At 35.9% G+C, this 24,136-nt stretch overlaps 2 protein-coding genes across 3 annotated transcripts in view; one reads left to right on the plus strand and one right to left on the minus strand.

The window, feature by feature from the left end:
- Positions 1-19,684, plus strand: part of LOC107705734 (sodium/potassium-transporting ATPase subunit beta-1-interacting protein 3-like) — a 69,115-nt gene extending 49,431 nt beyond the window's left edge. The window contains exons 5-7 of one of the 2 annotated variants that reach the window (XR_001636096.1): positions 790-850; positions 13,904-14,429; positions 19,674-19,684. Coding sequence is in view for 1 of the 2 variants with exons in the window: in XM_016509179.1 (XP_016364665.1) it covers positions 790-850; positions 13,904-13,917 (75 nt within the window). In the remaining variant the exon portion in view is untranslated. Of the gene's footprint in view, positions 1-789; positions 851-13,903; positions 16,262-19,673 lie in introns of those variants that run through there. The other variant, XM_016509179.1, reaches the window with a different exon arrangement.
- Positions 17,984-22,822, minus strand: LOC107705661 (baculoviral IAP repeat-containing protein 7-A-like). The gene is given in 6 exon segments (XM_016509052.1): positions 17,984-18,186; positions 18,355-18,408; positions 19,879-20,091; positions 21,497-21,536; positions 21,641-21,722; positions 22,698-22,822. Coding segments are annotated over 6 exon segments (717 nt in total).
- Positions 22,823-24,136: the final 1,314 nt, after the last annotated feature.

Consider the following 24,136-nt stretch of genomic DNA (forward strand, 5'->3'; position numbering starts at 1 on the left):
AATCACTCAGAACACCCAGCAACTTTAGAGCAATACTCTAGCAATCACTCATAACACCCAGCAACTCTATAGCAACACTGTAGCAATCACTCAGAACACCCAGCAACTTTAGAGCAATACTCTAGCAATCACTCAGAACACCTAGCAACTCCATAATGCAGCACACAAAAAACACCCAGAACACCTAGCAACTGCATAACAATGCCATAGCAATTACTCAGAACACCCTAGCAACCATATTAAAGCATGCTAAAAACATTCACGACACCTAGCAACCACATAGCAATGCTTTAGCAATCACTCAGAATACCTTAGCAATCAAATTAAAGAATGCTGAAATCGACTCGTAGCAACGACAGAGCAACGCCTTAGCAATTTCTCAAAATACCCTAGTAACCAATAAGACGACTCTGAATGCCTACCAACTGCATAGCAACACCTTAGCAACCCTATAATGGCCAAGCAACCACCCAAAACATGAAGTAAATAAATACCAGAATGTGATAAGCATTCTGAACACCATAGCAACTGCATGGCAACACCCTGGCAACCACCCCCAACACCCTAGAATCACAGAGGATATTTTTACACAGGCAATCACAGAAATATAAAAATCTAGCTACAGAATAATGATGTATTGTCGTAAGGTGAAGACATGAGTCGAAAGTGAAAGAAGAAAAGATGGTTCAGAAGATCTGAAAGGGTCTGATGTCTCTCTGTCTGTCTTTTGTGCTCGTTGTGCTGTCTGTCTCTGTCGATACACTGATGTGTTTGTGTTTGTCTCCTCAGCTGCTGGGTTTCATCTACGCCTGCTACGTCATCAGTGTCATCACAGAGGAGGAGGACAGCTGTGAGTATCTTCTCTTATATCCTATCGTGCCCATCTGTCTGGTTGGCAGTAGTTGGTGTGGATGGCTGACATCTGTCTGCTCAGGTCAAAAAGTGTGTGTGTGTGTGTGCGTGATAAGAGAAAAATGCAAGTCTGTACTAACAACTCATTCTTTCCCCTGTTTATGTGTCCAAAACAGACATTATCAGTTTTATTGAAGAAATATGTCTGTCTGATTGTAGTCTAACATAAACATTCAGGAGATGATGGCTCTGTGTCCTTCTAGCTTTGTTTTGTGAGAATATATCTAAACCGCATGAATTATCCATGCTGAAGAATATTAAATAGAATTTAGATTTGTAAGCACATGTTTGCAACGAAGACTCGTTGGAAAAACATGTCTCTACTTATATTTTTGCAAAACTCCAAAGACATACCTATACATGGGTTCACTGCAGTTTCCAGCTAAAAATGAAGACTAGTAAAACACCAACAACTTTTATTCCTTTTCAAATTATGATTACAGGGGCTTTATTGATTAATAAAGACTTATTTTCACATGGTTCCTTGCACTTTTTAGCAACATCATATGATCCCTTTACATTTTCTTTAAAGGGGTCATATGACGTTGCTAAAAAAGAACATTATTTTGTGTATTTGGTGTAATGAAATGTGTTTATGTGGTTTAAGGTTCAAAAAACACATTATTTTCCACATTTGTCAGGCCGGAGCGAAGAGACAAAAACATTAAAACCCTTTATAAACAAGGCATTTGTTGCATCCAGTGGGGACATAATTACGGTATGAATATCTCTTTGGTTTTGAGACTTTAGTCTGCGCTTGAGATGCTACTTTTTAAAGGCGCTATAGAAAATAAAGTTTATTATTAATATTATTTTCATAGGTCTGTAGGAATTCACTTCAGTTTAAAAATACTGTTCACGGTGCATATACACAGCGATTATTTGCTCCCGGCAAAATAGGCTTTAACAGCCTCACTAAGTGGGAGAGGACCAGAGTGAAGCCCAGGGGATGAGATAAGCCACTGCCATGTTTGTATGGGTCAAACATAGAATCCCTCTGCTGACTGCTAATGTTTTCCCCTCTTTCAAAAAAGTAGGGAATACTGTTCTTTCATTTACCACCTCTGAACGTTCCCTGGTGGACTGTAGCTCATGGATAGGAAGGATTAGATTGCAAAGAATTGGTCAGCTTTTATCTTTTATCCTTTACTTTGTATTCTTGTGTACTTTTGTTTTCTGATGACCTTTGAGCGTCATCAGTCACGGAGAACAGTCTGTTTGTATTTTATAGTGTACATGTGCTCAGCTCTATATGTATGCTCTGTACAAATTTACCAACATCAAAGTGATTATAAGTACGCCGAGGAAAGTTTTATTACTTCGAGGTTGCTTTATAGCCCAGGAGATTTAAAGAGTGCATGAAATCAAAATGTCCGTTTGGTGGCTTTCATGCCTGTTAGTTTTAAGGACATCTGTGTACTAGTTCACTTCTAAAAGTTCGCAAAATAAACTTTTAGCACACTGAAGCATTTGAAAAATTACAATCTTTCTCTTCTGAACTGAAAATATATACAGACACAGTTTAAAATTTTTGTCCAATTAAATGCTTTCTAGAATGACAGCACCCTTCAACTGATTAGCAAGTAGCAAATCATAGTTGTGCTAATGAAAATTTGGAAATGTAGCTACATTTTCCGTACTTAGCATAACAGTAGATTTGTCCACCTTCATATGAGAGAGATTCATCCAGAAGTAGCTTTATCCACCTTATTTTTAACATAAGTGTGGGTGCGGCCATTTTTAACTTGAATGTACAAGGTTCCAAATTATAGCTGTACAAAAACAGTTTGTTATGCTGCCGAAACAGCAGGCAAAGGGTAAATCCAAGAGAAACAGGCAATAATCAGGTAAGTGAAGCCGACAGAGCGGGAAACCAGGACAGATCCGGCAGTATTGGTGGAAGTGAGCACCACCACGACAGAGCAGGCGGAACAGAAGACCACCAGGAGCTAGACAGCAGACCACCATGGTGGAGCAGAAGACCACCAGAGTCAGACAGCAGACCACCACAGCGGAGCAGAAGACCACCAGAGCCAGACAGTAGACCACTTTACAATACTCAATAGTATTGAGATGGTGTGGATTATATATACACTGAAGATCAGTGTTAAACAAGTAACTCTATTCAGTGTTCAAGTTAATTGAGATAAAGAAGTGATGAATTAACACCTGCTGTTAACAAACAGAATTATGGTTTCCCTGATGTGGAAAACGCAGACGGAATTGCAGAATATGGCAAATATTAGATTCAGTCATTTTTAAAACACATTCTAACTCGTATTGAAACTACATAATGCATGATTATAGTGTGTAACGTTTTATGATGAACTTACCTTCAACGGAGTAGAAAACGATGATTTTGGATCGCTTTGATTTGATGGAAGGTGAACAGAGCCGAGCAGCCACTTGCTTCAGCAGTACGCGCCGAATGCTTGTTGCCTCGGCCAATCAGAGTGGCGTTTACTGCTTGGGTTATGATGACGTGCTGCCTATCAAATGCAAGTTCCACCACTGCAATGTTAGCTTTCGGCTAACTCAAAAGTTGGAATGCTTAATTTTCTAACCTACAGTGTTGTATTTGCCTTGATAACATGTTAAACACAATCGGAGACGATATGACACAAACCGGTCCAGAGACGATTAAAATAAACAAGTAAATAAGAGAAAATGTAAAACATGTACTCAATAAATAAATAATTAAATAACATCATCAAATAACCTATACTGATATTCATTAACCATGTTGATAACAACGTTGATATTTGTCTTAAATAAAATAAATATTACATTCATTAATAATGTCAATTTCCTGCACATGTCTTAGACGTCCAAAAAAGTTACCTAGTCCGACGTTCAAATGTTGAACTGCATATTGACGTCGAAATGTGGTCTTGGTTAGACGTCCAAATACATACCCTAGTTTGCACTTCGTGTAGACGTGCAGAATTGGACTTGGACCGACGGACGCAATATAGACATAATCTGCACGTCCGTCAGACGTCTAATGTTTAGTGGGGTGCTTACGCGAGAAATTTGATTAAATTTATTCAAAAACTCTGTGGTATCTTTTAAATATGATGGTAATTTCTTCACTGTCGGTTGAATCAAAAAATCGAGGAATTTAGATATTGTTTCCATAAACGATTAATTCCCGGAGACAACTGGTCGCACTGGAGGATCTTCTCGTGATTTGTGAATTTTAGGTAAAGCATATAAAACTGGAATCCTAGGATATTCATTTTTTTTTTATATTTTAATTCTTGTTCATTAATCCATTTCTTATCAAATCCCATTTGTAAAATGTCATTAATTTGTTTTTTTATAGGACTCAATGGGGTTAAACATACGTTTTTTTATAAAATGTCTCATCATAAAACATAATTTTTATTTTCTCAATGTATATATTAGAATTCATAACGACAATTCCTCCACTTTTATCGGCCCACTGAATAGTTAAAGTCGAATCATTCATTAATACTGATAAAGCTTCTTTTTGTATTTTTGTTAAATTTTGTGTCCTGTACAATTCATTCCGAGGCTTCTTTGACCATTTTTCCACATCGTTTTCTACAAGTCTACAAAAAGTGTTTACTGAATGATTTTGAACCATTGGCGTAAAAGTAGGCTACTTCTCGGTTTGAACTGTTGAACATATGGAGTTGCATTCACATTCGAACTAAAAAAAAACTCCTCAGTTTACCAATTCTAAAAAAACTTAAACAATTCAACTTTAACCATAAAGGGATTTGAGACATTGTATGGTACAAATGATAACCCCTTACTCAAAACTGCAGTTTGTTCAGTGGATAATTATTTGTCCGATAAATTGAATACAATGTTATCTTGGTGATTTAAATCAGCACAATTGGGTGAAGTTTTTTTCCTTTTCCCCGACGTCCTCTTCTAGTCGGTTTCTTCCGTTTTGGTTGCGTTTGGAGCGACGAGGTTGGCCCAAAAAAGGCTTTCTTTGTTGAGATGTCATTTGAGAAGACGACGTGTAAGCATCGTCTGATTCTGAAGCACTTGTGAGTCTTAATCCCCCTCATTGTTGTTGAGGTTTGGGTCTCTCAGACATCCAGGTGTAAACTTTGTGATCTTTATAATCCATTGTGTCTCTCTTGAATTTATGAATCTTGATGTTGAGCAGCTCCATTCTGAATTTATCCAGTTTTTCTTCCATTTTTTTCTGAAGATTATCTAGTTGTTTCTTGTCAAATTGGTGGTTCATTTCATCGTCTGAACTCACAATGAGCTCACTCATTACTCACACGTTGAGGATCACAGTACGAGGATCGTGTGATGTCACTGTGATCATCACATGATCTCACGTGTTGACTGGGAATGTCCTAAACACACTGGTTTGTAGTGCAAATATTTTTACCGTTTACTGCACTTTGTCATTTTTCTAGTTAAATTACCTATAGTGGCAAATGAATTAAGTATCTCACATTTACAGTAAAAGACATTCTTTAATGTTGAAATATTAGGTTGATTATTGGGCTACTTTTTCTAACCATTAGCATGTAGCATGACAAAACGTTGCTTTTTTGTCGCATTATTTAGCATGTTGAATAGCAACTTTACAGTCGAACAAACTAGACTGAGCTGTATAAAAATGTTCAATTGCCGTGAAGTGTGGTTTTGCAGATCCGTGATGTAAATTGCAGACTTTTGGGTATAGAAAAAATATGTAATGTTTCAAAAAACTGCCCATCAAACCATTTCATATGGTCTTTCATGGACCTCTATTACATTCTGTTAAAGCGCCAACTTCACCTCAGATACTGTGCTCCCCCTGAAATATGTATTTTAGGTATCTTAAGGAGATGATTGTTGACTTGTGGTTGTGGGTACGTTTGAATTTGTAGGCTAAAGCACTTTGTCCTTTCCACGTGCTACATTGCCGTTGGACGCACAGAGATGTGTGTGTGTAAGCAGCCCAGTGGGTCTATTTTCTATCATGCAAAGCTGTGTGTGGTTCATTTACACGCTCATTTGAAGTGGAGGATTTAATTTCTCCACTGCTCTTCCTCGCCTCTGAAGTTTCCCTCTCTCTGTCTGGCTCTCACTCTCTCTCTCTCTCTACAGGTGATTTAAATAATAATGTGTCAGGCTTCATTTTTATCCATGGGTTCTTCGTCTGCCTTGTCCGCCCTTCCTTCTCTCTTTCTTTGTTTTAAATGACTTGCATCCATAATTAGTTTGTAGTCGCAGTCCTACAGTTATCGCTGGCTCATTAAAAGCAGCAGCAGTCACTTCGCTGCGGTGTGAATCTAATCTAATCACAGCGGACAGACCGGCCCCACCACCAGCTCCAGGGACGTGTGGGCTCTTGAGTACTGATCTAAGCCCGGATTCTCTTTCAGACCTGTCTTTACTAAAAGAAATGCAAACCTGGCTTCACATCAGAGCTGGAACGGGAGAGAGAGAGAATGTGTGTGGGACCTCGAGTGTCTGGTTGGTTATCAGTGCTGAGCAGATTCCTATGCAGCCTGAAAAAAAAGAGCTGCTTTTATGAAAGTGGGTCAAAATAGTGTAGAGCTGAATGTTAGCTTGAGCGCTTCCCAAATGTATGTGCCTTACACTATGCAGGGAGAGACAGGTAAAAGCAGAGGAGAGAGACAGGGGTATCAGAGAGACAGACACATACACACACACACTGTATAAAGTCAGAGAATGTTTAATGTGAGCTCGAGTCGTTTTATTGCATGAGCTCTATGTGATCTCTACCTGTGATGCAATGCCAAGCTGACAGTTTAGACTCCTGTTATACACTATGCTATGTACTATAGACGTCTGTTGTTCTTATATAAAGATGATTCAAATTACCTCAGACTAACCCTAACCTACAAAAATATTTTTCAGTGGACCTAAGTCAGAGTAGATGCCATATTTAATTTAATGTGAATGAAAAACGGCCGTGAGGGATGGACGTATTATAGTTTGTTCACTAGGTTCTGTTCATTGGTGAATATTTCAGTACTATATCGGTTATTGACCGAAATTCTATTTTTATATAATATTGGCTAACATACTATATTATAATGATTTCTGAAGGATCATGTGACACTGAAGACTGGAGTAATGATGCTGAAAATATTAGCATCACAAGACTTAATTACATTTTAAAATATATTCAAATAGAAAGCAGTTTGTAATAATATTTCACGATATTTCAGTTTTTTCTGTATGTATTTTTTATTATTTATTTTATTATATATATATTACTGCTCCCAAATTTTTGAATGGCATTGCATATTTTTTATTTATTGGTCGATATTGGCTCATCTGCTGTTTTTCCCCCCACCCAGTTTGTTAATCTTTAATGTAATCTTAAGCACAAAATTTACATTTTTCATAGTGTACATTATAATCTTGTGATGCCTAAATTCAAATGTAGTACTCTTTATGCAAACTAGTTTAAATAGTATACATTTTAATATCATTTAGCGATTGTTGGCCATAACATAACATGAAAATATTTCATATTCCTGGACAATATAGGCAGCTGAATATGGCGAGAGCGTTCTCTGGGGCTCTCAGATCTGCTTACATTGAGACATGCACTCAACTTCTCTCACTCAGCTGAGGCATTTTCACAACATTGTGACTGCTATTCTTTCCACCCACCTCTCTTTTTGAAAATGCATTGCGCTCTAGTGGGTAACTTCTTCTGAACAGTTGTACTACAGTTCTCCACCTCCTCTCGCTTCAGATTCATTTGTCTATATTGCACGTTCTCCTCCATAGAAACGGTCTGCACATGAAAATAAGTCTTTTAGTCAATATAGGCCTAGTTAATCATATCACATAATTATCCCCAGCTGCTAGAATGTATGCGCTGACAGTACAATAATGAATTTGCAATTTTACTTTTAAGTTTAAAAAAAAAACACAATTCTTTACTGACATTTTCTCTTCTGTAACAATGAGCCGTGATGACATTGACATTATGTTCATAGCTTAATTTAATTATATTATACATTTTTGGTAGTGTTGAAGTTGATATTTATTAGGTAATTTTTAATGAATGTTTTAAGTGTTCTGGGCTGATGCTGAAAGTGGCATGTACAATGTGGATGAGCAAAATCTCAGAGATGAGTGGTTGTTTGCTCTAGAAGTGTGTGTTTCACACTGTAACACTTGCTTAAAGGGATAGTTCACCCAAAAATGAAAATTCTGTCATCAGTTTCTAACCCCTAGTGTTGTTCCAAACCCATAAACTTTGAAGATCCATTTGAGCTTCCATGTTTACCATATGTGACCCTGGACCACAAAACCAGTCATAAGGGTCAATTTTTCAGAAATTGAGATTTATACATCATCTGAAAGCTGAACAAATTTCCATTGATGTATATGGTTTGTTAGGATAGGACAATATTTGGCCGAGATACAACTATTTGAAAATCTGGAATCTGAGGGTGCAAAAAAAATCAAAATATTGAGAAAATCGCCTTTAAAGTTGTCCAAATGAATTCTTAGCAATGCATATTACTAATCAAAAATTAAGTTTGAATATATTTACAGTAGGAAATTTACAAGATGTCTTCATGGAACATGATCTTTACTTAATATTCTAATGATTTTTGGCATAAAAAAAAAATCTATAATTTTGACCCATACAATGTATTTTTGGCTATTGCTACAAATATACCCCAGCGACTTAAGACTGGTTTTGTGCTCCAGGGTCACATATGTGATTCACTGTATGTACGCGTGTCAGTCATGGTTTAGATGTAAATAAGTCTAAATTAAATCTTTTCACCATAAATGATTGTGTCTCTTCACAAGACATGGATTTTAATTATGACATATTTATGACCTTTTTGGATCTTCTGAGTTTTGGTTACCTGGACTTGGGACAGAAACCTCTCAGGATTCATAAAAAAAATATACATCTTAATTTGTGTTTCGGAGATTAACCAAAGTCTTATGGGGTTGGAATGACATGAGGGTAAGTGATGATTTGATGAAGTTTGTGTGAAGTTGTCCAATTATTCTGCCTTCCCAGCATTCCACACATAGCAGCACTGCTCCACGGATCCTGCAAACGCTAATGACGCATTATGAGCTCGAAGCCTGTCGTTTGTGATAAACAAACCAGCCCTGCTATTTTCAGGCCTGCTGTATGTTTAATGTGTGTAAACATGGAGGTGAAATTGCTCCTGAGATTGCCGTCTGATGCGGTTTTATGGCTTGACTGAAAGGTTTGTTTGTGCTTCCACAGCTAAAAGTTTGCTTGCAGCATATCCCAATTCACTTGCTATGCAAGTATACACTAAAATATGTGCTCCAAGTGCCTTTGATAACTGAGTAATCTTATTAGCATCTTGCTAAAGTCATTACCTTCATTTTTGAATATAAATTTCTTTGTATGGACAAGAATGCTCATTTGTGTTCACAAAAAGTAGAAAGTAAGTAAGTAATATGAGATCAGAGTGAATAAAGGTGAATGAAAGATGACAATTGTAATTTATGAGTAAACTATCTCTTTACAGTCTGTGTAGGCAATTCAGAGAATTGTTTCTAAACACATTATACATGTTAGAAATGAATTGCTGAAAACACGTTACAAAGACTGAACTATGTAGCACTGAATTGTGGAGTTTTTCACCATTTTTGTGTTCAGGATTTTTGCTGCTTATTAACTTATTTACAGAATGCTGCTTTTTTTTCAAGATTTTGGTATTTAATTTTATTTACTAGGCGTTTTTTATCATTCAAATTTGGCTGGGTGGTTAATAACCCATTTTTCTGTGGTGTAGCAAACTCAGAACACATATTTAATATTGATTTACACAGATTTGAACTATATTTCATATTTCAAAACTCCCAGCAGAAATCCTACACGATTTGGGCACATTTGCTCACTATTGTCAGCATACTTTGCTTTGGGGCTCATTCTAATCTCACATGCTTATTTATATTTAAAATAGGTGGTTTTGGAATTGGGACGCGGGGACAGTCTCCCTCTAAAAATGCAGAAAGTTTCCTGTAAGGGGTAGGTTTAGGTGTAGGGCAATAGAAAATACAGTCTGTACAGTAGAAAAACCATTACGCCTATGGAGAGTCCCCACAAGGATAGCAAACCAGACATGTGTGTGTGTGTGTGTGTGTGTGTGTGTGTGTGTGTGAAAAAATATGTACCACATGCAAGCAAAATCTGACAAAAACCTCCTACTGAGGACATTTAAAGATGTCATCAGTTTGAAAATTGTCTCAAATAATGTAAAATATAAGTATTATAAATTATAGTAATTATTGAGAGTTTTTCATTAATAGGTTACATTTACAGCTGTAATAAAAACAATTTAGATGTCTATGGTTTGTCCCCATTTAAAAGAAAAATGTGTGTGAATGTGAATCCAATTAAATACACTCTGTGTGTGCGAGTTAAGTCAAACAGATCCTCTTACACATGTCCATGCTTGCCCCTTATCTGAAGCATTAATTATGTTTTCTTTTAATTAGTGTAAGTTCTTAATTAGTCCATTCATTAAGCATTCGGATCTCGTCCAGTGAGGGATTAGTCAAACTGTGGGAAGCTCAATTGAATAGTAAAGGAGCTTTTATATCAACCAGGATATTTTTGTATTGTTATTGTTAAATAGACATGTGGTCTATTTGTTTAAGCTCTCTAGTTTAACATGGAAAAAGTGCCAGTCTGTTGATATGCTTCCAGTTTAATTTCATTTTAACACGAGAACTACGCCAGCACTTTTATTGTTAAGGTCAAGGTTTTAAAGGCTGGCCAACTTTTGGCCAACTTTCCTTGTTATAGTTATGTGTCAACTAGACTATTAGCATCTTCTTGAGAATAAGTCTGCCTTGCTTTCTGCAGCTGGATGAGCCAGACTACTGAAAACTGAGCAGGCGTTATTGACGTATAAATGTGTCTGGCCATGTATGTATTCAGCATGCTAGAAAGTTTTGTTCAGAATAACTCATATTTGTGATTTAGTTTCAATAATACATTAGTGGTCTGTTTTCATTTGAGACTGCATGTTCTCTTATTACTTTGAACATTATTACAGAAGATCAAATATATTAAAAAGATTTTTTTAAAGCCTTAAACCAAACCAGCTAGCTCCAAGATGGATCCTAACATTACAACATTATAGACAGGAATGAATTACTCATCCCATGAATCATTATGAATCATATAATTCAGGTTTCCCAACCAGAGCTTTATGAGTTGATGAAAAGCTAATAATTGCGTTAATTATGCATTGCATTCATTTTAATGTGTTTAATGTGAATTTGGGAATGCGGTGTGTGCTAGGTTCACTTTATTTACATTCACATTCACATTCACATTGCAATAATAAATTACAGCATTTCCCCAGTGGTCTGTTAAAATAAAACCTTGAGAATTTGACGTTAAAAGCTCAAGGGTTTGAAAGTGAAAAATGTAATTAAATATTTAATTTTACTACTGTAACTTGAAGTTTCCCTTAGCAGTCGAATCTTTGTTTTTTTGTGTCTGGGTGTTTCATCCGTAGACATTTTATATGAAATTAAATAGCAGTTTAAATAGCAATCGTAGTATATGACAGAATAATCACAATAAAAATAAAAATAAAAGACTGTTTACTTGCATGTCATCTGACCATCAGCCGATATCAGAGAACTGTGAACATACAAATGTTAAATTATTGAAATATTTACTTTGACAAAAAGGAAGAAAAAAAAAAGTTTAGGAAATATATAGGGAAAAATAAACACAAGGATGCTAGGATGTCTATGTAAACATCTAGAAAAAAAAAGTAATAATATAAAACGATTAATTTACATAATTACTGTTTCATTTTCCTTTCTAAAGACTGGTTGGAAAATTGTGAGATTAATCATAATTATTTAGTAATTTTTTTTTTTTTTTTTTTTTTTAACATAGAGAACGTAGACAGACGACCAGCCATACAACAGTAAACGGAAAACAAAACAAATAAAAAAAAACCTATCAATAAAAACCGCAAATAAATAAATAAATAAATAAAATCTTTTGTTATTTTAGCATAGTTTTATGTTTCTCTTAAGCATTATACATATAGCTCCACCATTCTGGGGAAATACTTTTTTTTTTGCTGACTTTAATGTCATAGCTCTGGATAGTCACTACTGAAGTCTGGGATTGTGTGTGTGTGTGTGTGTGTGTGTGCACGTTTTTGTGACAAATGAGGACATAAATTTGTATAATGACAAAGGTATGACATAGGTATTACAAGGAGAAGGTGACTTTTCAGGACATTACCCCATGTCCCCACTTTTCAAAATGCATATAAATCACACAGAATGGAGTGTATTGAAAATCTGAAATAGCACAAAGTTTCCTGTGAGGGGTAGGTTTAGGGGTAGGGTTGGTGTAGGGCAATAGCACATACAGTTTGTACAGTATAAAAACCATTACGCCTATGGGATGTCCCCACTTTTCACAAAAACAAACCTGTGTGTGTGTGTGTGTGTGTGCGCGCGTGCGTTTGCGTGTGTGTGTTCCTGTGGATTTATCAACCAGTCAGTGTTGTCAGGATGTCATTTTCCTGCGGCTCCAAAGTGATTAGTCACATGACAGTTATGGCTCTGGTGATTGGCTGAAATTACCTCAGAACCGTCAAGTGCCCTCAAGCAGAGACGGCAGCACACGGGTCACATGCTTCCAGGAGGCCATTTGAGCAACTGCCACTGATATTAATGTGAATGCCCAAGGTATTATAGACCTATTTGTGTTTTACTCCAGAGAAGAAAGTTCTGACAGAGTGACATCTCTTGTAGAGGGGAACTATAAATCCCTGTGTAAATGATTTTATGACTGAAAGGGTCTTGATCTCCTACTACCTGCTGCTATATACCCTCGATCTTACAAGTATGAGTTTTATCTTGGTTTTGATGTGGGGAATATGGATCAGTGGAGTGGTTCCTCTGAGACCGGTCCTGGCCTCATTTCAATAAGCCTTAAATTATGCAGACTCCGTAATGATTGTGTGCAGAAGAAGCCTTTTCAATATGTGCACATGGAGGTGCTAAACACATTATATTTGCCTTAGGGACATTTTTTTTGACAGTTTAATCAGACTAGTTGCAAATGAGCAAAGTACTTGTCCTGTCTCTAGATACACAACCATTTCACGATCACAGGGAGTTTAATAAATCACCCAGCAGGTGTGTGTGTGTGTGTGTGTGTTCACAAGTAAGTTTAACTTTTAATAGTGTAATTAGAGGTTGATTGAAAGTGGATTTTGCCACTACCAATATTTAAGGTGGGAAAACAGGCCAGTAAGCTAGTTAGTTAATATGACAGTCAAAAATATAAATGAAAACTTTCCACTTAATGTAATGGTGCTAAATTGTATTACACATTTAACAAATAATGATTTATCCATGAAAATGTTTTGTAATTATTACATAAAAAAAAAAAAAAATGTTGATACACTACTGTGCGAAGGTTCAAGGTTTGTAAGACCAGTACAGTAAAACAGTAATATTGTGAAATATTATTAATATTTAAAATACCTGTCTTTTAATTGAATATATTTAAAAATATAATTTATTCCTGTGATGAAAAGCGCAATTTTCAGCAGCCATTACTACACTGATATCAATGTTGAAAACAGTTGTGCTGCTGAAGATTTTTGCGGAAACTGTGAATATTTATTTATTTATTATGAAACATTTAGGATTATTTGTGAATGAGTTCAAAAGAACAGCATTTATTTGAAAAATTATAATATTTTGTAATATGTTTATGGTCACCTTTGATCAATTTAATGTATCCTTGCTGAATAAAAGTATAATTTTTTTTTAACCATATTGACCCCAGATTTTTGAAAGGTAGTGTATACATTCAAACTGAAATCTCAAAATAAAATAAAATAAAATAAAGAAGTGATATACAAAATGAATCGTAGAACACTAAATAGCAACAGAAAGCAACTATCTGAAGCTGATATATTGGTTGACTCCAATAACCTTTCTCTTTGTCTTTTTGTGTTTTTAGGTCTTCGTAAATGAAAGAGTGTTGTGAAGAAGAGCCGCTCTGCCCATTCCTCCTCTCTGCTCTTCACCTCTTCACCTTTAAAACACTTTCTAGCAACCCTAAATCAGCCCTTTCTAGAGTATTGGAGAATTGGCTCTCTGATTCCCAGCTCTGGACAAAACACAGTTACTCGATCCAGCTGCCTCATTTAGATGCTCTTATACAAGTGGCTGTAAAACATATCTAAACAAAAAGGTCCAGTATTTTGTTGGTGTGGTGTGTGGTCCACGGGTTTGAGTTATTCAAGGGGAGTTCAGTTGTTGATGTTCACCGAGTTCCAGCTCTGTGTGTGTGTGTGTGTGTGTGTATGAGAGGAGGGCCATTGTGTGCTGTTTACCTTCACACGGGATTTGCTCAGTAAAACTGAGGAGGGAGCCAAGAGGAGGAAAATAGGTGCGGCCCAAAAAATAAGACAAAGCAAGCTGACCTCCTACAAAATAGAAGCAAAGGAAGCATAACATATAAATACAAGAAACAATTAGAGCTTGTTTTATGTCATAGTGTGATGTATAATTCTCATGATTCACTGTCAAATTCAGTTTTAGTCTTTTTTTTTTCTAGTTTTAAGTCTAAAGTCTTGATTTATATGCAGTGAATCCCAGATCACTGTATTTAGACACTCATATCAGACTAAACAATGTATAACAGTAATTACATTAGATCAAATATACATCTGGCTGAAGAATCACACTAATCACACTAATTTGTTTTCAGATTCTTACTGGTTTGATTTGCATCTAATGCAATGCCATTTGTGCATTTTAAGTGTGACTTGAGTGTTTTTGGGGTCACTGTGCATGCCGTGAGTATTTTTAATGTTAATAATCATCATTTATTGCACAATGTGTTTGTATCAGTCTTCAGAGTTGGGGCTTCCTCTGGCAGTCAGTCAGAACTGGCAGTACAATTATTACATAACCTCATTCTGTTTTCATAATTAATATTATAATAGGACTGGCTGATGTTATGAAAGACAAAAACGGTTCTTTCATCTGAATGGTGCTTGTAATCAAATATTAGTTTGTGAACAAATCGTCAGCATGTCCTTATGTGAATGAGTAACGGTTGAGTGGCTGTCAATGTCTTTCACTGTAGATGCAGAGCTACTGTAACTGTTTACTGGAAACATAAACCTCAAAGCACAAATGACTGACCTGACATGTATCATAGTGTGTGTGTATGACATGTTTTGAACTGTTTTGACTGTGTATTTCTCTCCAAATTGAGATGTGAAGGCAAAAGGCAAAAGGTCAGTATGTATTTTCTAGCTTTCATAGTCTTAGCTTTCATACTTGTAATCCCAGATGTTTCATATCATAAGACTTGTGTACTGTATTGGCAGCATTTTTGGTCCTAGTGGCCTGATGGTAAAGGAACGGGGCATATTGAGGTCTTAAAGGAATAGCTCACCCTTGCTCTTGCCTATATACCTTTATTTTTCTCTTGGAATGCAAAAGGAGAACTTTTGAAGAATGCTCATGTTGCTCTTTTGCATACAATTAAAAAGGTCAAACAAAGCACTTTAAAAGTGGCCAGTCTTAAAAATACAGGACTTTTATTGCCATCTGTGGTTCCATGAAGAAACTTTAACATCCATGGAAAAACTTCATTACACAAAATTACAACAATTCTTCATATTGTTCTTTCCTTGAAAAAATGGTTCTCTGCAAGGTTATTCGGGGAAAAAACCCTTTTGGCACCTTTATTTTTTTATGAGTGTGTATGACTTGTGCCATACAGTATGTTCCAAGTCGTCAGAAGTCATACAATAGCTTTGTGCTTTTGTTGTATGGAAAAGAGCAGCATGAACATTCTGCAGAACGGGGGACATTTTATCAATTAGTCTGTTAACTAAATGGCAAAAACTAACATTTTCAGCTTAATAACATTAGCTTACAGTTATCTTGTACAATGTTCTGTTAGGTCCTCGTCAAATCTATCCTGCCCCCCTGTGTTCAATGTCTTTCTGTACAAGACAACTCAACTCTATGGACCAGGAAAACTGCATTTTCTAGCACTCTCTGAAAATACTCGTGTACATTTGTAATTGTAGCATTTAGAATATTCAATATAGGACAGCAATGATAGTCTGCTGCATACATGTTATAAGGAGAAAAAGAATGATATAGATTTATATCACACCTCTCCCCTCATCTTTAGGTCTCTTTTTACAGGTGTTTTTTGTAAGCACTTTTTGTATCTCTTTTCTGTGTTTGGTCTCTTCTCCATAGTTCTTCATTGACTGCCTGTCCATCAACACGTGTTTGCTGACCAGAGTGTAAATAGATGTTTGTTAATAAAAATATGCTTTTCATGTACCGATTACACATTTTGTTTGTGTTTGGATTGGTGCTTCTGTCTTTGGCCCAAAAACATGACAAAACAGACACACATCCTACAAGCCTCCTCTGCAGATAGAAGAGGTTAAAACCTGTCCTGTGCCTATTTTGGTGTTACCAGTCAGAAATGAGTGGCCTTTTAAAAATTTCTCGTTATGCTATATTATCACTAAATCTTGGATTCAGTCTTTTTTGTAAAATCAATTACCACAGGTTTTGCATTTCTTTTTTGAAACCGATTGCTCGTAGGCTTCATTGATCTGAGCTTATGCACTTCAGTTTTTGAGTGGGAAAAAAAAGGGGGATAATTTTGGCAATATTCGGTAAAAAAATAGTACAAAGTACAAAAATTATCCAGCCTTGTTATATACCCTCTGCAAGTAAAGTCAGTAGGTTTTAGTCCAATGCGAAAACATCATTTTCAAAAAAGAAAATTCTCTACGGGTCAAAACAACTGGAACTCAATATGAGGGTTAATATGTAACAGAAGCAGAGCTTTGACAAAGATGTGCAATGCAAATTGTTTTATTAATGAAAATAGAAGTACAATGTGTTAATACAGTAATAATAAAATATTATTATACAATATGATCTCTTATAAACTGCCATCTGAAAATTCATTTGATATGTTTTTAAGATTTAAAATTCACAAAAAGCTGTTGACTTTGGCATGACACAAAATCAACTGGTTTTGTCCAGAACTTACAAGCATGCAAAACATTTGAAAGTACAGTGAGGTCCAAAAGTCCACATAAAAAAATCTGGGATTTAAAATCTCATTTAAACCTGGAAATTAACAGTGTTTTTACGATTGTGTATGTATGTATGTATTTATTTTAGATTTATTTTAGATCACTAATGAATTTTTTTGTACAGATATAAGTGCTGCTGTCATTAAATTATGGGGAAAAACCCAATTACTATGACATTCTGAAATTAATATTATTTCAATCTCACTAAAACTGATATATAAGCTGATATATAAATAATGATATATAAGATTATATAGCTCTATAAACTTGTGTGTGTACATATACAGTATATATATATATATATATATATTTCTATTTAAAATGTATTAAACTAGACTTTAGATGTAAAGTGGGCTTTTGGACCCCTGTAGCTTTAATGTATAGCCAAATATCAAGGAATATGTGACCCTGGACCACAAAAGCAGTCTTAAGTCGCTGGGGTATATTTGTAGCAATAGCCAAAAATACATTGTATGGGTCAAAATTATCGATTTTTCTTTTATGCCCAAAATCATTAGGATATTAAGTAAAGATCATGTTCCATGAAGATGTTTTGTAAATTTCCTACAGAAAATGTATTAAAACGTAAGTTTTGATGGGTAATATGCATTGCTAAGAACTTCATTTGGACAACTTTAAAGGCGATTTTCTCAATATTTTGATTTTCAAATAGTTGTATCTAGGCCAAATATTGTCCTAACAAGCCATACATCAATGGAAAGCTTATTTATTCAGCTTTCAGATGATGTAAAAATCTCAATTTCAAAAAATTTACCCTTATGACTGGTTTTGTGGTCCATGGTCACATATGTGTTTGTGTCAGAGCACTGATGCTGATTTGAAAGCTATTTATAACATTTGTAGAGTATTTTTAGCACTATATATCCCAAATGCAGTACAGTTCTTGCTAATGACACGGTTGTGCAATAGTATGTTGCTGTGTATGTGCTTCAGGACATGAATGCTCGCACACTCCCCCGGATGACTGCACTGCATATGGGGCAGTGGCGCAGACTGGCTGCGCAGTCCATGCAGACGTCCAGGTGACCACAGGGGATGAAGACCATGGAGACGAGTTTGTCCATGCAGACCTTACAGGTCCTCTTTTCCTGAAGCTGTCGCAACTGATCCTCTGGACTCAGGTCTGATCGCACTGAAAAACACACAAATACACAAGTTAGGATGTTTCAGATCAGTCTGGGTCAGTTGAAATGATTGATAGTGTGATCTGTTTCATCCCAGGAGCTTCTAGATGGAGAGAAGATTAAGATATACCCAAACAAACACATTATAAGTGCAATGACAGCATGTTAATATGGACCTTTCTCCCTGTCTGAGACCTGCGTTCTCGGCGTTCTCTGCCTCTCCACAGTCTCTGAGGGAACAAACCATCCACACGTTAGAGGGAATGGCACATCATATTTTTTATTGCGATTAACAACACTTGGCTATCAAACTATAGGTGGCATTAAAGAACTAGTTCACACAAAATTAAAAGTCTGTCATTATTTACACAAAACATGTCTACAAATGAGGCCCAGAAGGATGGAAAAGAATGCAGGGTCTCAAGTGTATTTAAAACTTATTTTAATTTGATGTTGTTCATTGCTACTTAAAAACATGTCGCTCATGTGCAAGAAAAATCGGTGAGTTCAGAGCAACATAATTGTCAAACACATTCATCTAGTTCTTGTTTATATGGAATATGGAGGAAAAAAAACATTAAAATTAGTGCAGTGGAATGCAAAAACTGTTGATGCAAATCCTGGAACACAAAAAAATAGAATGAAAAAAAAAACTGCCAAGGTCAGGATTTTTTCTAAATAATAACTTCAATTCTGTTTTTCATCCAAACCCTATTTCATGCCTTCAGAACACTTAAAATATACAGCACAAGTTGCATGGAGTATTTTGATGATACTGTACCTTTGCATCCTTTTTTAAAGCTAGAAGGTGGTCCCCAGCGAACAAATATGTTTTAAGAACGTTTTGCTAACGTTACCATTAAGTTATGAGAGTTATTTTTGAATGTTCTCTAAACATTCAAAATGTCCAGTTTTTTATGTTTTAAAAAACTTTTTTTTCCCAACCAACGTTAAAGATAACATTAAGGGAATTTTACTTTTAAATGTTCTCTGACTCTGAGTGGTCTAAAGCAAATAGTAATAATGTTAGATGAACATCCAACTTAAAAAAATTTCAAAAATTAACAATGTATAAATAATGTTTTTAACTAACATTCTGAGAACGTTATTAAAGACCAGATAACTTTAAACGAACGTTCTATTAACATTACTGGAGAGAACCTTGCCAGAACGTTCTGAGAGCATTCCCTGTTAGCTGAGTCGATGTTCATTGCAATTATATGGACAAGCACAACCTTGTGTGTTCCAAAGAAAGAAGGGTATGTGACAGTATAACAACACCAGGGAGAGTAAATAATGACTGAATTGTAATTTTAGAGTGAACTGTTCCTTTAAATCTCCTTCTATAGATCTTAGTCAGGGTAGCGCCATATTTCATATTTGACAAGAATGAAAACGAGGCTGTGAGGGACTGAAGTACTGTGCGTTTGATTGTTCAGCTGATGAAAAAGAAAAACTTTCAGTAGACTTAAACTCTATAAAACAGTTTTGAAAGTTGTGAGTTGTGAAAAGTATATATCTGGGACCTTTATACAGTGCGTGCCATTGTAAAGACTGTAAGTCTATCCTTCACAGCCTCATTATCATCCGCATTAAATTCAATGGTCAATAGCATCATTTAAATTATGTAAACTTTAGGTTACGTAATTTAGATTTGTTCTATATTGATAGAGGGTTTGGAAACAGAGGGCGCTCCACACCTGGTCTGGGCTCCCCCGTCTGCCTTTCCTCCTCCTCGGCCTGTAGGACGTCGGTTACCAGGTCAGAGACTGAGGTGTAGTGTGAGCCGGTGAGCAGGTAGTGTGACTGCACCAGACTCTCCGCTAGCGAGTCCTGGAAACCCATCTGCAGCACCACCTGCACCACAGGGGACAACATGGCTGCCGCCACTGAGTTCTGCCCACCCAGCACCTCTGCCAGCTGGACAGCACACAGGAACATGAGTGCATGCGTAAGGGGGACTGTGCGCTTCACTTGTGAGGGCCACATTTATAAAAATATTCTTAGTGAGAAAGTTATTGCTAGTAAAAAGGTTCATAAAGGGGCCAAGCGGGTTTTAATTAAAATCTAAAAACGCCAAAGGTGTCTTTAAAGGAAGAGTTCACACAAAAATAAAAATTTGCTGAAAATTCATTCACTCTCAGACCATCCACGATATAGATGAGTTTGTTTCTTCATGGGAACAGATTTGGAGAAATGTAGCATTACATCACTTGCTCACCAATGGATCGTCTGCAGTGAATGGGTGAACTATTCCTTTAAGGGTGCTTTATTACAACAAAAATTTATTTGCTTTATTACAACAATGTTTTTTTCTAGGTCCTCACAAGTAGATATAAATAGAGCTTGTGTGTATGATCTGTTATGCAAAGCAAGATATTGCTGCGGGTAATTTATTCAATGATTTATTGATTAATTTAAAACTGCAAAATGTTATCTCAAAAGACTGAAAGTTAGAGTAACACTGATCATCGTTATTGTTAGTTGGTGAGGACAGAGAAAAAGAGAAGGTCCTTTGCTTGGGTGAAAAATAAAATAAAATGCATGGCAGCATAAAATGCAACCTGATATTTCCTGCTTATTAAACGGCTTCTTGCCCCAAAATAAATACAGTTAATACTGATTTGGGTTTATTTTATTGTTTTAGAGATACAAGTACAGCTATGAAGGAATCATTTATTTCCAGGATAAGCAGTCCGTGTTATCATGGACAATGGTTATTATTCAGAAATATCTGAGTGCTGAACACTGTGAGTGACCAATCAGAATCAAGTATTCTAGAGAGCCGTGTAATAAGCACACATAAGAGTCTGTTTATTCATATAACACAAGCACTACCCACAAAAATGGAACATTTTACAGGACATAAGAATTGCAGGAAATACGTAAAGTCAGGAGTTTTCAAATAGGGGCCTGATGATGCCCCCCAGGGGCCACAGGGGGGTGCTAAGGAAAATTTGAGATAAAATAATTTTATTAAGTAAGAAACAAATCTGTATATAGTTTTGTGAAAAATCATTTAAAATAATTATTTTTCTTTATTACTGGTTGTATGGCTCTATTTTGATTAAAGCTACTTTTAAGCTATAAGCTACACAAATAAATCTGAAATTAATTGAAAATATATTTGTATTATCTATTTTATGCTTTTGTACACAGTATTAATGGCTCTATATATGAAAATATAAAACTGTCTTTATATTTCAGTGAGGAGCTCCTTGCAGGGGGATCACCATATTTGGAGTCCATGGTCCTTATTTAAACATTTGAAAACCACTACACTGTGCCTTTAAAAAAAGTTATTTTGGATTGACTTACCTGATCTATTGTTTCCTGCAGCTGATGACAGAGATCCACCCTTTAAAACAAAGAAAAACATTTAAAATGTATAGCAATCTTGCAAACATACTTAGTTGTTAAATTGACCGTAAACTGAGTGTTAGGCGCATCATTATTGCTTACCACTCTCTCATTCATGTTGAAGTAAGACTGCTGGACATTGCTCACATATTCCCGTCCTCTGGATTGAAGCAAATATTCACATCTTTGGAAGCACATAGACAATATTAATAATGACCATACGTGCACTAAAAACACTAAAACAACATCAGTTTGGATTTTAATGTACTAAATGTGTCTTTAGTATTCTCTGATTACTTTGTATTGTACTTAGCTATTGTGGAATAAAACCTTCCTGTGAGCTGAAATTCTCTTTAAATCATCTGCATGTCGTTTTGTGTATTTTTGCGATTTTGGATCCCCCTACTGTTAAGATAGTGGAATTCACTGTCGTAAATATATCACTGTCGTAATTACAGTGGATAGTATGGAAGCTCGTTTCCATCATAGGATAAAAAAATAAACAGGATGATTGCGAGATTCTGAGAAAAAAAAGAAGAAGAACACGATATAAAGTCAGAATTGTGAAATATAAACGCAAAATTGCGAGATATAAACTCGTAAATTCTGAGAAAATTTTGTGATAAGACTATAAAAAGTAGCAATAACCTTATTTATTTTTCGGGGCGGGAAAAAGAATTGCAAGATGTTTCATAGTGAAACAAATAATAATTGCAAGATGTAAACTCAGAATTCAGAAAAAAAAACGTTTTTTCGTAGAATTGTGAGTTTGTATCTCGCAATTCTGAGTAAATGTCACATTTCTGACTTTTGTTTCCTTGAAATTGTGAGGAAAAAGTTCAATTTGTGAGATTAAAAGTCACAATTAAACTGATTGTTTTGATTAGATTTTTTTTTTTTTTACACTGTGATGGAAATAAGCTTAGGATAGCTGAACACGTGCATTTGTTGCTGCCGTAAAGCGATTTGCCCTTTTCGCAGAATTTCGTACCTGCTAATCAAACTTACTAGGCACATAACGTTACGTTTTTAAGGGAGCGTGGGAAAGAAACATAAGTCAATCACCTTATTAGAAATCAGTGTAGGCCTCCCATCAGACTTATTTTGAAACTGATATTTAAGGGTAAAAAAAAAAAAACTTACAGAAACAGAAACTCACTGAGGAAATCATTTGGCGTGTTCCTGCCAGGGGTCATCTCCTGGCTCCCGGTTCCTCAGACCGCCGTCACAAAAGAAACACTTCACATTGTCACCATGACCTAAGAAACGTACAATCTCTACCATCTTCTAAAAAACACATTATATTTAACAGATACAGTGTAGAATATACGCATATCTAAACCTGCATATGTCATTTCTAATCAAGAAGTTCCAACACAATTTTCTTCATCAGTAGGCTAATAGCCTAATTTAAAATGGTCAAAATAAACGTGACTGTTTTATGTTTTATTTTGATACTTTTTAAATGAACATAATTGTATTGTTTAATGACAGCAAGTGATGTGCAATTTTTGAAAGCATATCAGAATAATAAGCGCAGCGCTTGTGGGCTCTCTAGTTCATTCCGTTCATTCACAGAGTGCGCGTGACTGACCCTGGTGCCACAAAACAGAAGAAAGTTTCGCTCCCGCGCCGAGTGGGCACCACATAGAATCACAATCATAATTTCGTTTGGAATTTCATTTCGATTACTTTGTTTTGCTCCCAAAACAACTTTTATTCTTGCTTTAGTCTGAGGGAATCGGCTCTCTTGATATAAATATAAGACAAACCCATCCACTGGCTTTTTTTTTTTTTTGGCCCTCATTTCCTCATATCTTGAGGCTGCCAAAGTTAGTTTAAAATTAGCTACAGAAATACATCTCAATATTTACAACGCTTGTAAATATTTTCAAGTAATATTTACAAGTAAATCTTCAATTATGCATAGGCTACTCTGTCGGTAGTTACGTTACAAAAGTTGTGTCCAGTTAATTTTTTTTAACTATCCACATTTTTTCCCGTAAGTGCTGGCGTGGACATTTGTAAATAATGTGTCTGGTTTCCGGTCTCATCCGAGTCCAGCTATTTTTAGCTGTACAAAACGTTTTGCTGCTTGACATTGCAAATTGGTGTGTCTTACCATATTATTTTAATGTATTATCTTAATTATTAACACACTGGTTTGTAATGGAAACAAGTTTTACCGCTTACTGCACGTATTCTTCTCGTTATTTCCCTACAGCAGCTAATGAACCGGAAGTCTCGCACATAGGCTTACTTCGGCGTTGAAGAATAGCTTTTAAAGGGGTCATATGATGCAATTTCATTTTTTCCTTTCTCTTTGGAGTGTTACAAGCTCTTGGTGCATAAAGAAGATCTGTAAAGTTGCAAACGCTAAAGTCTCAAATCCAAAGAGATATTCTTTATAAAAGTTAAGACTTGTCCACACCTACCTAAAACGGCTCATTCAAACACGCCATCCACATGTCTACGTCACGATGTGGGAAGATTTGCATAACACAGCCCAAATGTTCACGCAAAGAAAGAAGGCATAACTTTTATTCTCGCTGTAGTATTGTTGCCGCTGCCGCCATGTCGTGAAGGCGCTGTGTGCTT

Source organism: Sinocyclocheilus rhinocerous, unplaced genomic scaffold (genome assembly GCF_001515625.1).
Source record: "Sinocyclocheilus rhinocerous isolate Xijiao unplaced genomic scaffold, SAMN03320098_v1.1 scaffold263, whole genome shotgun sequence".
Classification (NCBI taxonomy): Eukaryota; Metazoa; Chordata; class Actinopteri; order Cypriniformes; family Cyprinidae; genus Sinocyclocheilus; species Sinocyclocheilus rhinocerous.